This window comes from Hyaena hyaena, unplaced genomic scaffold (assembly GCF_003009895.1).
Source record: "Hyaena hyaena isolate Hyena2069 unplaced genomic scaffold, ASM300989v1 scaffold_409, whole genome shotgun sequence".
NCBI lineage: Eukaryota > Metazoa > Chordata > Mammalia > Carnivora > Hyaenidae > Hyaena > Hyaena hyaena.
Window position 1 is genome coordinate 1,007,307 of NW_024081046.1, and position 12,978 is coordinate 1,020,284.

The following is a 12,978-nucleotide window of genomic DNA, read 5'->3' on the forward strand; positions in this document are numbered from 1 at the left end:
ATAGTTATTTCAGGCCCATCCACGCTGCTGCTGCCACACTCACGCCTGTTAACTGACAGGGAGAACCCGCCACGGCACTCACACCGCGGCTAGTGTAACACAGTGGCCACAAACACTCGTGCGGGAGTTCCTGCGTGGATGCGGGCTTTCCTCTCTCGCGGGGAAACGCCCAGGAGTGGGATGCTGGCTCACACGGTGGCCTGTGTCTAACTGCCGAGGCGTGTCCCGTGCTACACCCCCGGCAGCAGCGACGAAAGTTTGGTCCCTCCACGTCCTCGTTAACGGTCGGTATGCCCGGTCTTCCAAGGTGCAGCCCTATTTCATAGTGCGCGGTGGTTTTCCATTACGGTTAGCACCTGCGTTTCGCTGGTTCGCTGGTGGTTCACCACCTTTGCATGTAATTATTTACCATCCACATATTCTCTTTGGAGAAATGCCTGCCCAACTGTCCACTTTTTATTAGGTTATTTCTTTTCTTATTACTACGTTTCAAGAGTGTTCTAAATTTTAAAAATTTTTAATGTTTACTTATTTTTGAGAGAGAGACACAGAGGGTGAGCGTGGGGGTGCACAGAGAGAGGGAGACAAAGAATCCGAAGCAGGTTCCAGGCTCTGAGCTGTCAGCACAGAGCCCGGCATGGGGTTCAGAATCATGAACTGTGAGATCCTGACCTGAGCCGAAGCAGTTGCTTAACTGACCAAGCCACCCAGGAGCCCTAAGGGTGTTTTGTATTCTGGACCAAACCTTGTCAGTCATATGGTTGCAAATATTTTCTCCCAGTCTGTGCTTCTCTTTTCGTTCCCTGAATAGTGTCTTTTGAAGAGCAGACTCCAATTTATCAATTTATTCTTTCATGGATCATGTTTTTGTTGCCATAGGTAAGAAATTTTTGCTAAACCCAAGGTCCCAAGGTGTCTTCCTCTAGGAGCTTTGTCGTTCCCGCGCTTACCTGTAGGTCTGTGATCTGCTCTGAGCTCAGTCCTCCATCTGTGTTATGGGTGTGCATTTCCAGTGGCTCCAGCACCACTGCTTTACTTATTTATTTAAAAACATTTTAACATTTATTTCTGAGAGACAGAGAGACACAGAGCACGAGCAGGGGAGGGGCAGAGAGAGAGGGAGACACAGAATCCGAAGCAGCTCCAGGCTCCGAGCTGTCAGCACAGAGCCCGACACGGGACTCGAACACACGAACCGTGAGACCATGACCTGAGCTGAAGTCGGCCACTTAACCGACTGAGCCCCCCAGGAGTCCCCAGCACCACTGTTTCAAAGAGTAGCCTTTCTTCACTAAATTGCCTTTGCTCTTTTGTTGAAAGTCTATTTTGTGTCTTATTTCTGGATTCTGTTATGTTCCATTGATGTGATGTCTTACTCTTACATTAAAACCACACTGTTTTGATTCCTATCACTTTATAATAAGTCTTAAAATCTGTAGTGTTAGATTTCCAACTTAGTTTTTCTTTTTTAAAGTTGTGTTTGGTATGTTATGTCTTTTGTAATTCTATATGAATTTTAAAATAACTTTGTCAATTTCTCTAAAAAAAAGCCGGCAGCTTCTTGGTCAGGACTACAGAAAATTTAGGGAGAATTGAGATCTTAGGAATATCGAGTCTTCTGGCCCATGACATGGCATATCCCACCTCCCTTTGGGCCTCTTCACTTTCTCTCAGCAATGTGTTACAATTCTCAGGGTAGAAGTTGCCACTTTTTTGTCAAGTTTCATTTTTATTCTGTCAAATGATATTGTTTTGAATTTTTTTATTTACAAACATTTTTAATGTTTCTTTTTGAGAGAGAGAGCATGAGGGAGGGAGGTGAAGAGGGAGGGACAGAGAATCCCCAGCAGGCTCCACGCTGTCCGCCGCAAGCCTGAGGTGGGGCTCGAACCCACGAAGTGTGAGAGCACAGCCCGAGCCAAAGTTGCAGGTCCAACCGACTGGGCCACTGGGCAGCCCTGGTTTTGAATTTTTATTATCTGATAAATTGTTGCGAGTACATAGACATATACAATTAATACTTGTGTATGGTCCTTGTGTCCTGAAGCCTTACTGCAATCACTGGTTAGTCCTCATAGATTTACTGTTATTATCATTTGTGTAGATCGCACGAGGTCCTCTGTACACGTGATTGTGCTGTCCGTAAACAAAGGTTGATGTGCTTCTTCCTTTCCAGACGGGGTACATTTAATTTCCTTTTCTCACCTACTGAGTGGGCTGCAACTCAAATACAACTCGGGCTGAGGGGGTGCAAGTACACGCTGTCCTCGTTCTGTGCTTCTGCCCCGGTGGGCGGGGGGGGGGGGGCCCACAGGTGCCCTCTGTCAGCTTGAGGAGTCTTCCTTCTATTAATGGTTTGCCGAGAGTCTTTTTTTTTCAATCAGGAATGAGTGTTGCGTTTTGTCAAATCCTTTTCTGCATCTACTGAGGTGCTCATATGTTTTTACTTTAATTTTAAAAAACTATGGCAAGTCAAACTGGTTGATATTGAATGTTAAACAATTCCCAAGAGGCTCAGTTGGTTGAACACGTGACTCTCTGCTTAGGTCATGTTCTCACGATTTGTGAGTTTGAGGCCCGCGTTGGGCTCTGTGCTGACAGCATGGAGCCTACTTGGGATTCTCTCTCTCTCTCTCTCTCTCTCTCTCTCTGCCCCTCCCCCTTGGGACCTCATCAAGATAAAAATCTGCACGGCAAAGGAAACAATCACCAAAACTAAAAGGCAACTGACAGAATGAGAAAAGATATTTGCAAATGACATATCTGATAAGGGGCTAGTATCCAAAATCTCTAAAGAACTTACCAAACTCAACACCCAAGAAACAAACGATCCAGTGAATAGGCAGAAGTCACGAATGGAAACTTTTCCAAAGAAAACTCCAGATGGCCAACAGACACATGGAAAGATGCTCAACGTCACTCATCATCAGGGAAATATAAATCAAAACCACAACGAGATACCACCTCACACCCGTCAGAGTTGCTAAAATGAACAGCTAGGGCAACAACAGATGCTGGCAAGGAGGCGGAGAAACGGGCACCCCTTGCACTGCTGGTGGGAATGCAAGCTGGCGCAGCCGCTCTGGAAACAGTGTGGAGGTTCCTCAAGAAACTATAAACAGAACTCCCCTGTGACCCAGCAACTGCAGTACCGGGCGTTTACCCAAAGGGTACAAACACGCCGACCCAAAGGCGCACGCACATTCACAACAGCGCTACTGACAACGGTCAAGTCACGGAAAGGGCCCAAACGTCCATCCAGCGACGACTGGGTAAAGAAGATGTGGTTTATACATACAACGGGACACTACTCGGTGATGGAGAAGAATGAAATCTTGGCATTTGCAATAACGTGGTTGGAACTGGAGGCTATTTTGCTAAGTGACGTCAGTCAGGCAGAGAAGACACCATATGATCTCACTCATAAGTGGGATTTAAGAAACAGGACAGATGAACATGGGGGAAGGGAAGGAAAAATAAAACATAAAAGCAGGGAGGCAAACCATAAGAGACTCTTAAATACAGAGAACAAACTGAGGGGTGCTGGGGGGAGGTGTGTGGAGGGCGGGTTACGGGAGTGATGAGCAGCGAGGAGGGCCCTTGTTGGGATGAGCCCTGGGTGTCGTATGTAAGATATAAGTCACTGGGTTCTACTCCTGAAGCCAACACAACACTGTATGTTAACTAACTTGAATTTATTTTTTTTTTAATTTTTTTATGTTTTATTTATTTCTGAGAGAGAGAGAGAGAGACAGAGAGAGCATGAGCAGGGGAGGGGCAGAGAGAGAGGGAGACACAGAATGTGAAGCAGCTCCAGGCTCCAAGCTGTCAGCACAGAGCCCGACGCGGGGCTTGAACCCATGAACCGCGAGATCATGACCTGGGTCGAAGTCGGACGCTTCACCGACTGAGCCCCCAGATGCCCCAAACTAACTTGAATTTAAATAAATAAAATAATAACAACAACAACAAAAACATTTTTTTAAAATTCCCAGGACTTGGCAATGATATCTTCTTTTTACATATTGTTGTATTTAATTTGCTAAATTTTTGTGTAGAATTTTGCATCTGTGTTCATGAAGAATAATGACCCGTAGTTCTTGTCTTGGTATCAGGGCCATACTGGCCTCATCGAGTGTTCCCTCTTCTCAGTTTTCTAGAAGAGTCCATGTTGAGTTGGTGTTATGCTTTCCTTCAATGTTCGCTAGGATTCACCGCTGCAGCTTCCTGGGTCCGAGGTTTTCCTTGTGGAAACTGCAAATTCCATTTCTTTGAAAGATGGAGGGCTATTCAGGTGATCTGTCTCCTTTTGGGTAAGTTTTGGTTATTTGTGTCTTTCAAGGAATCGTTCCACATTATCATGAAGTTGTTCAGAACATTCCCTTATTATCCTTTCAATATGCATAGGATCAATGGTGACATCCTGACTCTTATTTCTGATATTGGTTATTCACGTCCTCTCTTTTCTCCTGATCAGTCTTGGCAGAAGTATATGTATTTACTGATCTTCTCAAATAACAACTTGTGGTTTTATCGATTTCACCTTCTATTTTAATGTTTCTTATCTTACTGATTTCTGCTCTCATCTTTGGTTTCCTTTCTTCTGCTCATTTGGGAGCTGGTTCTTCATCTACTTCCTTATGGTGAGGCCTACGGTCATTAACTTGGGCTCTCACTTCTTGTGTCATATGCTTACTCAGTGCTACAGGCTTCCCCTAAGCATTCCGTTAGAGATGCCTGAGCATTTCAGATGTGTTTCCCCCTTCAGTTCAGAAACATGTTCCCTCCTGATTTGTTCTGTGGCTCATCGTTATGTTGATAGATGCTACTTACTTTCCCTGTGTGTGGGCATCCCACCCACAGCTTCCTGGTTGTTGTCGTTGTTTTCAAATCGCGGTAAAGTTCCTATAACATGAGGTGAACGATTTCAAAGCACACGGGTCAGTGGGGCTGCGTGTGTTCACGGCCTGTACAGCACCTCCCAAATGTTTTCATCGTTCTGAAAGGGAACCCCTTACCCACTCAACAGCACTTCTTCTCTCACGACCTCCCAGCCCCTCCCCTGCTACCACCAACCAGCTTTCTGTCTCCATGGGCTGAACTATTCTTTGTGCTGCTGTTTGATTTCTACCTTAATTCCATAGCCAGTCCTGGCGTATCTTTTTTTTTTTTTTTTTACTTAAATCCCTTTATATTTATTGAGACTCGTTCTATGTTTATGGTCCAGAACATGGTCTATCGTGGAGAATGTGTCGTGTGCACACAAAACATAAAGACCGTGATCCCGCCGCTGCTGGGCGGAGCGCTCCATAAACGCCCGCTAGCGCACCTGGTCGGTGGCGATACGCAAACCTGGTTCTTTGCTTGCCGTCTTTGCTTGTTCTGCTAACTGGAATTCCTCACTGTAAGTGCAGATTTGTACACTTGTCCACCACAATGGTACCCGTTGTTACTTCGGTTCTTTTGAAAATCTGCTACTGGGTGTTTGAAATGTAGATATTTCGTCTCCGCGGTTAGTTGCTTCCTTGACACCATGAAACCGAGCTGCGTGTCCCCGGTGAGGCTCCTCCTCCACGGCCACCCTGCCTGATGGGGGTGCGGCCGCCCGGCTTTCTGTGACGCGTGTCAGCAGTGAACTCTTCCCTTCCTTTACTTCCGGCTTGTTCCTGTCTCCAGAGGTATAGTGGCCTCCCTGTAGGCAGCACACAGTTGGGTCTGCCTCCTGGTACCGCCTGACGAGTTCTGGGCCCTAACTGGGGATTCAGACTGTTCTGACCGCGTGACTGCTGACAGGACTTGTGTTTTCTATACAAACAGCCGCACCTGTTCTTTATTCTCTTTCCACCTTTTCCGCTTTCTTGAGGGACAAGTGAATGGTTTTTAGGATTTCCTTTGACTTCCCTTCTTGGCTTACTAGGTATGCCTCTCTGTTCTGAGATTTCTGTAATCACTTCGGGGTTTATAGTATATTTTGCTACTCCGCGCAGTGCGCAAAAATCCCTCACGCTACTGTTGTCATTCCTCTTGTTTTTACAGGCGTTATAGATCTGATGCTACACTGCTATCACTTTTGCTTCAACAGCCAAGTACCTTCCAGAGAGATTTAAATAATGAGAGAAAATCTTCAGAGGTTTTCCCCAGGTAGTTTGTACTTTCCGTGCCCTTCATTCATCTGTGCGGATCACGTTTCCATCTGGTGTTGACTTCCTTCTGCCTCAAGGACAACTTTGCTGTCCCGACACGTGTCTGCTGCCTCGCGCTCAGCTCTTGAAGGTCCAGGGGAATCTTTACTTTGCCTTTGTCTTTGGGAGACGTGTTTGCCGGGCATCGATCAGCCGCTCGTGCTCCCAGCACTTGGCGATGTTGCATCACTTGTCTTCTGGGTCGTATGGTTTCTGCTGAAAAGTCTGCTGGTCTGCACATAACATGTGCTTTTACTTCTTCTTTTTTTTTTTTTTTTTTAATATTTTTATTTATTTCTAGGAGAGAGAGAGACACAGTGTGAGCAGGGGAAGGTCAGAGAGAGAGGTCACAGACTGAAACAGGCTCCAGGCTCCGAGCTGGCAGTCAGCACAGAGCCCGACGTGGGGCTCGAACCCACGAACTGCGAGATCATGACCTGAGCGAAAGTCGGACGCTCAACCGACTAAGCCACCCAGGTGCCCCTCACGTGCTTTTACTTCTGACCCACCTTGAAGACCCCTCCTGTCACCGGCCGTGAATGGCTGGGTCACAGTGTGCCCTTGGCATACTTTGATTCTCTTCATCGTTTCTGAGCTCCTTGGATCTGTAGGCTTAGAGGTGGTTTCAGTCTGTCCCCTCCCGGCCCTCCTCTCCGGGCAAGTTTCCAATTACTGCGCCTGTACCCGCGCTCTCGACGTCGACTCGCAGGTGTTCCGGCCAACTCCACCGTGTCCATCGCCACCTCCGACCCTCTCAGTCTCTGCCCCTCCCCACCTGGTGCGTCTTCGCCACACATGTTGTGATCTTCACGTCTGTAAGCTGCATCTCACTCTTTGTGTCTCCAGCATCTCTACTTGGCCTTTGTAGCGTATGGAATGCAGTCAGCAGTAATTTCTAACAACCTTGCCTCTGAACTCTGATATCTGTGCCAGAACTCAGTTGGTTTTCACAGACATTTCTGACGTGTATTTTCCTGCTTGTTGGCATGGTAATCTTTGCACGCACTTTTTGACCGGGGTTCAGCGTGGTGACTCCGCACTGGCTGCCTGATGTCGCGCATCTTACTTGTCTGATGGACTTTCGTGCTGCGCTTCTGCCTTTTGCTCTGGGACCACGGTGTGCAGATCTGGGGCAGGGCCCATCTGGGCAGACTGCCCCCGACTGGTCCTGGGGTCATGAGGTTGTCCGGTCTGGCTGGTGGGAGTCGGTGCTGCCCCAAACCCGAGTGGGAGCCCAGTGCTGTACAGACCCCTTGGGTGCCCCAAGGCCGCAGGCAGTGTGGGTGGAGGTGGGGCCGCAGCTGCTCAGGATGATGGCGCCGATGCTAACATTTAATGTGTTAAAAATGTTTCACCTTTTTGTCTACTTTTTGGTTATTTCAGAAGGGAGGATAAATCTAGTTAGTGTAACTGCATCTCAGTCAGAAGGGGAAGCCGGCGGCTTGTTGAAGTCAAGTATGGGGATGTGCCTGCTTGTGCGCCGGGGTGCTCTGGGCTCCAAGGGGCACCGAGGACCAGACTCACCTCGTGCAGGGACAGTAAGGCCCGCACGCTGCGGAACAGCTCCTCGGCGTCAGCTACAGCTCCCTGGACCAAGTCGTACGCCTCCAAGAAATACGCGGTCCTCTGCTCTCCGTCCTTCTCGTTCTGGGCACATAACCTGTGTAAGATGGACGAGTGGGATTCAGAACAAACATCTCAAAGCATTGTGCCATCACTACTAACCAAGTGCGTACTATGTAATTTTTATGCGACTGTATTTTTATTAGTACTTTAAATTCTATGATTAGATGTTATATGAAGATATAAAGTTAAGTATGCACTCAATACTTTTTTTTTTTGGTTTTTGTCAGAATTAAATCTATACCTAGCAGACCAACGAATCAACACAACATTAACTGTGTTGATTTAAACACCACGTTTTCCTATTTGCGCTTTTCTGCACGTTTTAAAGTTCTTCCATGACCCTGTGTCACTTCTGTGATGACAGGACGAAGGTGACTCTTCACGCGTGTGCAGGTTCCTTCTCCCTCATAAAGGCCGCTGCTCGTATCTTACACATGATTTTGAGCTTCAAAATGCCTGTGTGTACCCCAAGGCCAGGGGGGGCCGGGTGGGGGGCAGGGGCAGGGAGGGGCTGAAGGGAGAGTGGCCTGGACAGCACCGGGGGGCAGCGTGCAGGGACTGGGGGCAGTGACGTCACGGGGGGGCGGGGGGGCACACCGGCTGGCAGAGCCCAGGGCCCGGGCGGGGGGCTGCTCGCCTCTTTATCCCGGCGCGCTCCAGCTTTATGTCCAGACAGTGGTCCCTGTAGCCCCAGGCGAGAAACCTTTTCTCAATTTCCAACAGGCAGGCATCCATCTCGCTGAGCGGGAACACGCATCTGGGAGGTTCACCGTCAGCGGTCTCCTGGGCGGCCTTGATCCGGAGGCTCACGCACCTGCATGGGCCATGGGCCGTCACGCGTGGCCACCGCAGTGTCACCAGCGTCGCCGGAGAAAGCCCCTGAGGAGCGCCTCCCGAAGAGCGGAGACCGCACGATGCGCCACACGAGCAGCGTCCCACACCTGCCATCACATGCTTCTGGAAGTTCAAAACCGCTCTCTGACTCGGGGGCAGGGAGGGCGGCCCCCGCACATCTGACCTGCAGGGCGCCACCAGGGGCGTCCGGGGCGCCTGCGGGAGCAGTGGGGACAGAACAGGGCCAAGAACCGAACAAAGACAAAGCAGAGCATCCAGAAAACCAAAATACGACAAAGCCCCACTGCTTCGGTCAAGAGAGCGAGAGCTGCTTCTTTGCTGAGGTCAGTTAGACGCTGGTGTGGGGTCTGAGCTGGGAAAAGAGCGAGAGCACCAAGGCGGGCAGCGCCGGCGCTAGACTCCGCGAAGCCACAGGGAAAGAGCCCACAGACACGTCCGGCAACACAAGCAGAGGAAACAGTTTTCCGGAAGGATATAAGCTACCAGAAAGGCGGCTGGAAGACAAGTTGGGAATCTGGGGAGCCAGCAAGCACAGGAGACCCGGCGCCGCCCTCGGGGGCCCCGTCCCCGCGCGGACACCGGCCAGGTCAGCGGCGCCACGGAGCAGGACAGACCCCAGGGGGGCGTCTGCTCCCGAGGTTCCGCACTGACGGAGGGCGGGGTGCAGGGAAGACCCCGCGGCCGGTCCCCGGCCGGGACTGGCCCTGCCCCTCTGCGGAAGGGAGGTCAGAAGCGACCCTGAGAATTTAGGAACAAACCAAGCCACCTGCCTCCCTATCCCAAGAAAAAGGCACCTTGGAAAGAAAGAGACAGCGCCCCAGGGGCCCGAAGGCCGCGGGCCAGGCTCCCCCAGGGGCTGCGGGCAGCGGGCAGGGGTGTGGGCAGAGGGCTCTCCAGTGCGATTCTCTGCACTTGAGAGGTTTGAAGTCCCGCGTAAGGCACAAAGTGAGCCATGACTTCGCGCAAATTAAGTTCTTCTCACAAAGGACTACCTGGCCTCTAGGTCTGTGGCCATGAATTCCAGGATGGGCGCCCGGTTAGGTCTTTCTTTCTGCAGAACTTTGAAGGTTTCTATGAGTTTCTGGAACAACTGGATGACCTGTGGATGAGAGCGCGTCGACGTCGGCACGTGGCCCTCGGCCACGGGACCGGCCACAGGCCCCTCGCGAGCACACTGGCCCCTCACCGCTGTTCCTCTGCTTTTGCCTTCCATGGACAGAAGCGTGTCTGCCAGGGTCAGGGTTGAGCTGTACCAGAACTCCTCGCCGCCCCCCAGGCTCCAGGCCCACTCCACCATCTGCTTAGCTTGTCCGTAGTTTCTCTCCTTGTTAGCCAGCTGCGCTAGAAGGTGCAGGCATCTTGCTTCCGCACAAGGGTCGTTGAGCTCCTAAAATATGCAGGAAGATAGGAGGCGGGTCGGGAGGGGGAGAGAGACAGAGGCAGAGAGAGCAGCTCCGGCACAAGGCCTTCCCACACTGGGTCCACTGGGCTGCTCCCTGACCTCTGGAGGAGGCCCCACCCATACTGGCCCTCAGGGCTCGGGGTGGGTGGGCTTGAGGCCTGTGCATATGCTAAAACCTACTTCCAGGGTTCACGACAGCACTAATGGCCCTGGGAAGCCCCTCCCCTTAGCGGCAGGTTCCAGTGCGCCCCCCCCCCCCACTAGGAGACCCCATCCAGATGCTGGCCAAGAGCAGGCAGGGTGAGGAGGTGAGCAGACTTCTGCACCCTAGTCGGCCAGGGCTGTCTCATCCCCCATCCACTGCACATGGTCACAGGTGGCCTGGGCATGGGGTGCGGGTTCTGTCGGCCTCTGCCCACACCCCGCAGGAGGGGGCAGGTGCCCAGGCAGAACAGCGGCAGCCCAAGGTGGCCCCGGACAGAGCAGCCAGCACGCAGCCTGCGTAGGTTGAAGTGGGGGCCTGCCGTCCCAAGAGCCAGGGCCCTGGACGGCAAATACAGGCTGGAGGCGGGGAGGGCGAGGTGCCTATGGGAGGTGGACGTGCAGCGGGCTGGCGGGTGGAGCCACAGCAAGGAGGCTGACGGGGGTGGGAGGGGGCTCTTGCCGTGGACGGACGGAAGCAGGGCCTGTACCTTCAGACACCCCTGGGACCTGTCACCAGACTCTGACTGCTATGGCCCCACAGAGGCACGGCCAGGGGGTGGGTGGCTCAGGGCAGCGGACAGTGGGACGGAAAGGCCCGCGGGCATGTGGCATCCATGACAGAAGGCTCAGGAGGGGCAGGATGGCATCTGAAGGAGGTGAAGGTGGCCCAGCCACGGCCCGGGGCCTGACTTTGCCAGGGGCTCTCTGAGTGCCAGCTACTTTGCCCACTGCTCTCCGAAGAGGCTGTTGCCAGCAGGGTGCTGCAGCCTCTCGGGCCCCGTCCTGGAGCCTCCCTGTCCCCGGCTACACGCGCGTGTCCCGCAGCCAGGCCTGCACACAGCTCTCCTGCTGGCCGAGACTGCACGCCTGTCCCCACGGCCTGTACCTCCCACGGCCTGGAAGTTTGGCGCCTTTATCGGGCACTTCTTTCTGACCGCCCGTCTGGCTCCGTAGCTTTGCCCGGCCCCTGAGTGAATGCGGTGCTCAGAGCTGGACACGGGCGGAACTCCCCGTCCACAGGCGCTGGAGGGCCACGGTCTCCGAGGAGGGGCGCACATGCAGGCATCCATCCTCATGGGGACACAGCCCAGGAGAAAAGCCCAGTGCGGGAGGGGAGGCTGGGCTCCGGGTGCCCGAAGATCCGTGCTCGAGGACAGAGCAGGTTCAAGGAGCCTGGCAGATGGAGCAGGGGAGCCTAAGGAGCTGAGCAAAGATCTGAGCAGCCAGGCCCGAGCATAAGCACAAGGGGGCTTGGAAAAACCTCAGGCTCCCAGAGAGGCCCCAGACCCCCGCAGGGCCCACAGCTGAGGAGACAGGACGGAACTCATGGGGCTGAGCCCCGGCCTCCAGGCTCTCAGCCTCCACACACAACAGCAAGAAGCGCCATGCTGACGGCCCGCTAGGAGCCCCGCCATCCAAGAGAACGCGGCCGTGGAATCAGGCCCACGGCAGCCACGGGAGGCAGGGACCTGAGCAAACTCTGTACAGAGCGCCAGGAAACCAGAGGAATGACAGGCAAGGGCAGAGACTCCAATACAAGTCTAAGATGGACGTTCCAGAACAGCGAGACGCAAGCCGGGTCCGAGCAGACGGCGTGTCCCTGAGGGATGCCTCCCGCCACGCAGATGCCCCGCCGGCCGGGCGCCTCTCACCTGGAAGGCCAGGTGGGCCTCCGACAGCAGCAGCCTCGAAGGCTGGTACAGGTCCATCTCGAGCAGAACTTCTGCCTTGAGGGCCCACAGCTGGGGGAAGGACGTTCCCTCCAGCCCGCTCCCCGTCTCTCCGTCTATCTTCAAGATCTGTAAGGCACGGCAGGCACGTGTGTCTTTCCTGCCGGGCCGGGCCCCCGACTCCACGGCATGCAGTCTCCGGGACCCGGGTCTCCTCACGACCGCCTCGCGCCCAGCGTGCCCAGCACCGGGTGGCCCCTGCTCCCCCTGAGCCCCGTGCTCCTGTACCCCGCAGCACCCGGACCAGCAGGGGAGGGGTCACCAAGCCCCTGAATTCGGCAAGACACTGGGGGGCCTGGCGCGTTCCTGTCATGTGAACCAAACAATTGACTCTGGGCGCTCACGCTCACAAACGCAGTGGCAAGTATGGAGCTCTGTTCCAGGCTCGGTGGCCCGGACGGTTACTCTCCTTTGGGGAGAAGACCAGCCAAGTGTGCCCACACGTGCGGGGAGAGCTGCTTGGGGGTCAGACCACCGGGGCCACCTCTCTAGCTGCCCGGGCCTCCACCACAGCCCTTCCTGGCGGGTCCTCCGTGCCGCCACCAGCCCGTCTTCTCTGAATCCTGCCCAGGCCCCTGGCGGGCACGCTCCCTGATAGTCTGTAGCCTCATCTTCCCCAGAGGGGCCCAGGGGCCACAGGAGGGGCCCCAGGGAACCGGGCAGGCTTGGGCGCAGCACAGCTAAGGCAGGTCCTGGCCAGCGGCTGGGGCTGCAGCCTCGGCACCGTCCCTGCCCGGCCAGGAACACGGCGCTGCCAGCAGCACGGGGTACCTTATCCTTCACTATGAGGGGCTCCGTCTCTGCTTTCCGGACCACAGTTATGGGCTCAGTCAATGTTGTCAGACTTTCTTCGGATAGCGGTTCCTTATTTTTCTCCTTTCTCAAGGCAATTTCTTTTCTGCAGCTAATGTAAGTAACATAGGTAGTACACCAAAGAAATACGATGGCCAAGAAATATCTGAAAATGTTCCATTTCATC

The 12,978-nt window shown here is 53.5% G+C and overlaps 1 protein-coding gene across 1 annotated transcript in view; it reads right to left on the reverse strand.

Moving 5' to 3' along the window:
* The window catches only part of CFAP46 (cilia and flagella associated protein 46), a 95,561-nt gene that overhangs the window by 21,521 nt on the left and 61,062 nt on the right, over positions 1-12,978 (reverse strand). The window contains exons 34-39 of the mRNA XM_039252420.1: positions 12,771-12,903; positions 11,922-12,068; positions 9,850-10,050; positions 9,656-9,762; positions 8,446-8,622; positions 7,707-7,842 (exon numbers count right to left, since the gene is read on the reverse strand). Coding sequence (XP_039108351.1) covers positions 7,707-7,842; positions 8,446-8,622; positions 9,656-9,762; positions 9,850-10,050; positions 11,922-12,068; positions 12,771-12,903 — 901 coding nt within the window. The remainder of the gene's footprint in view (positions 1-7,706; positions 7,843-8,445; positions 8,623-9,655; positions 9,763-9,849; positions 10,051-11,921; positions 12,069-12,770; positions 12,904-12,978) is intronic.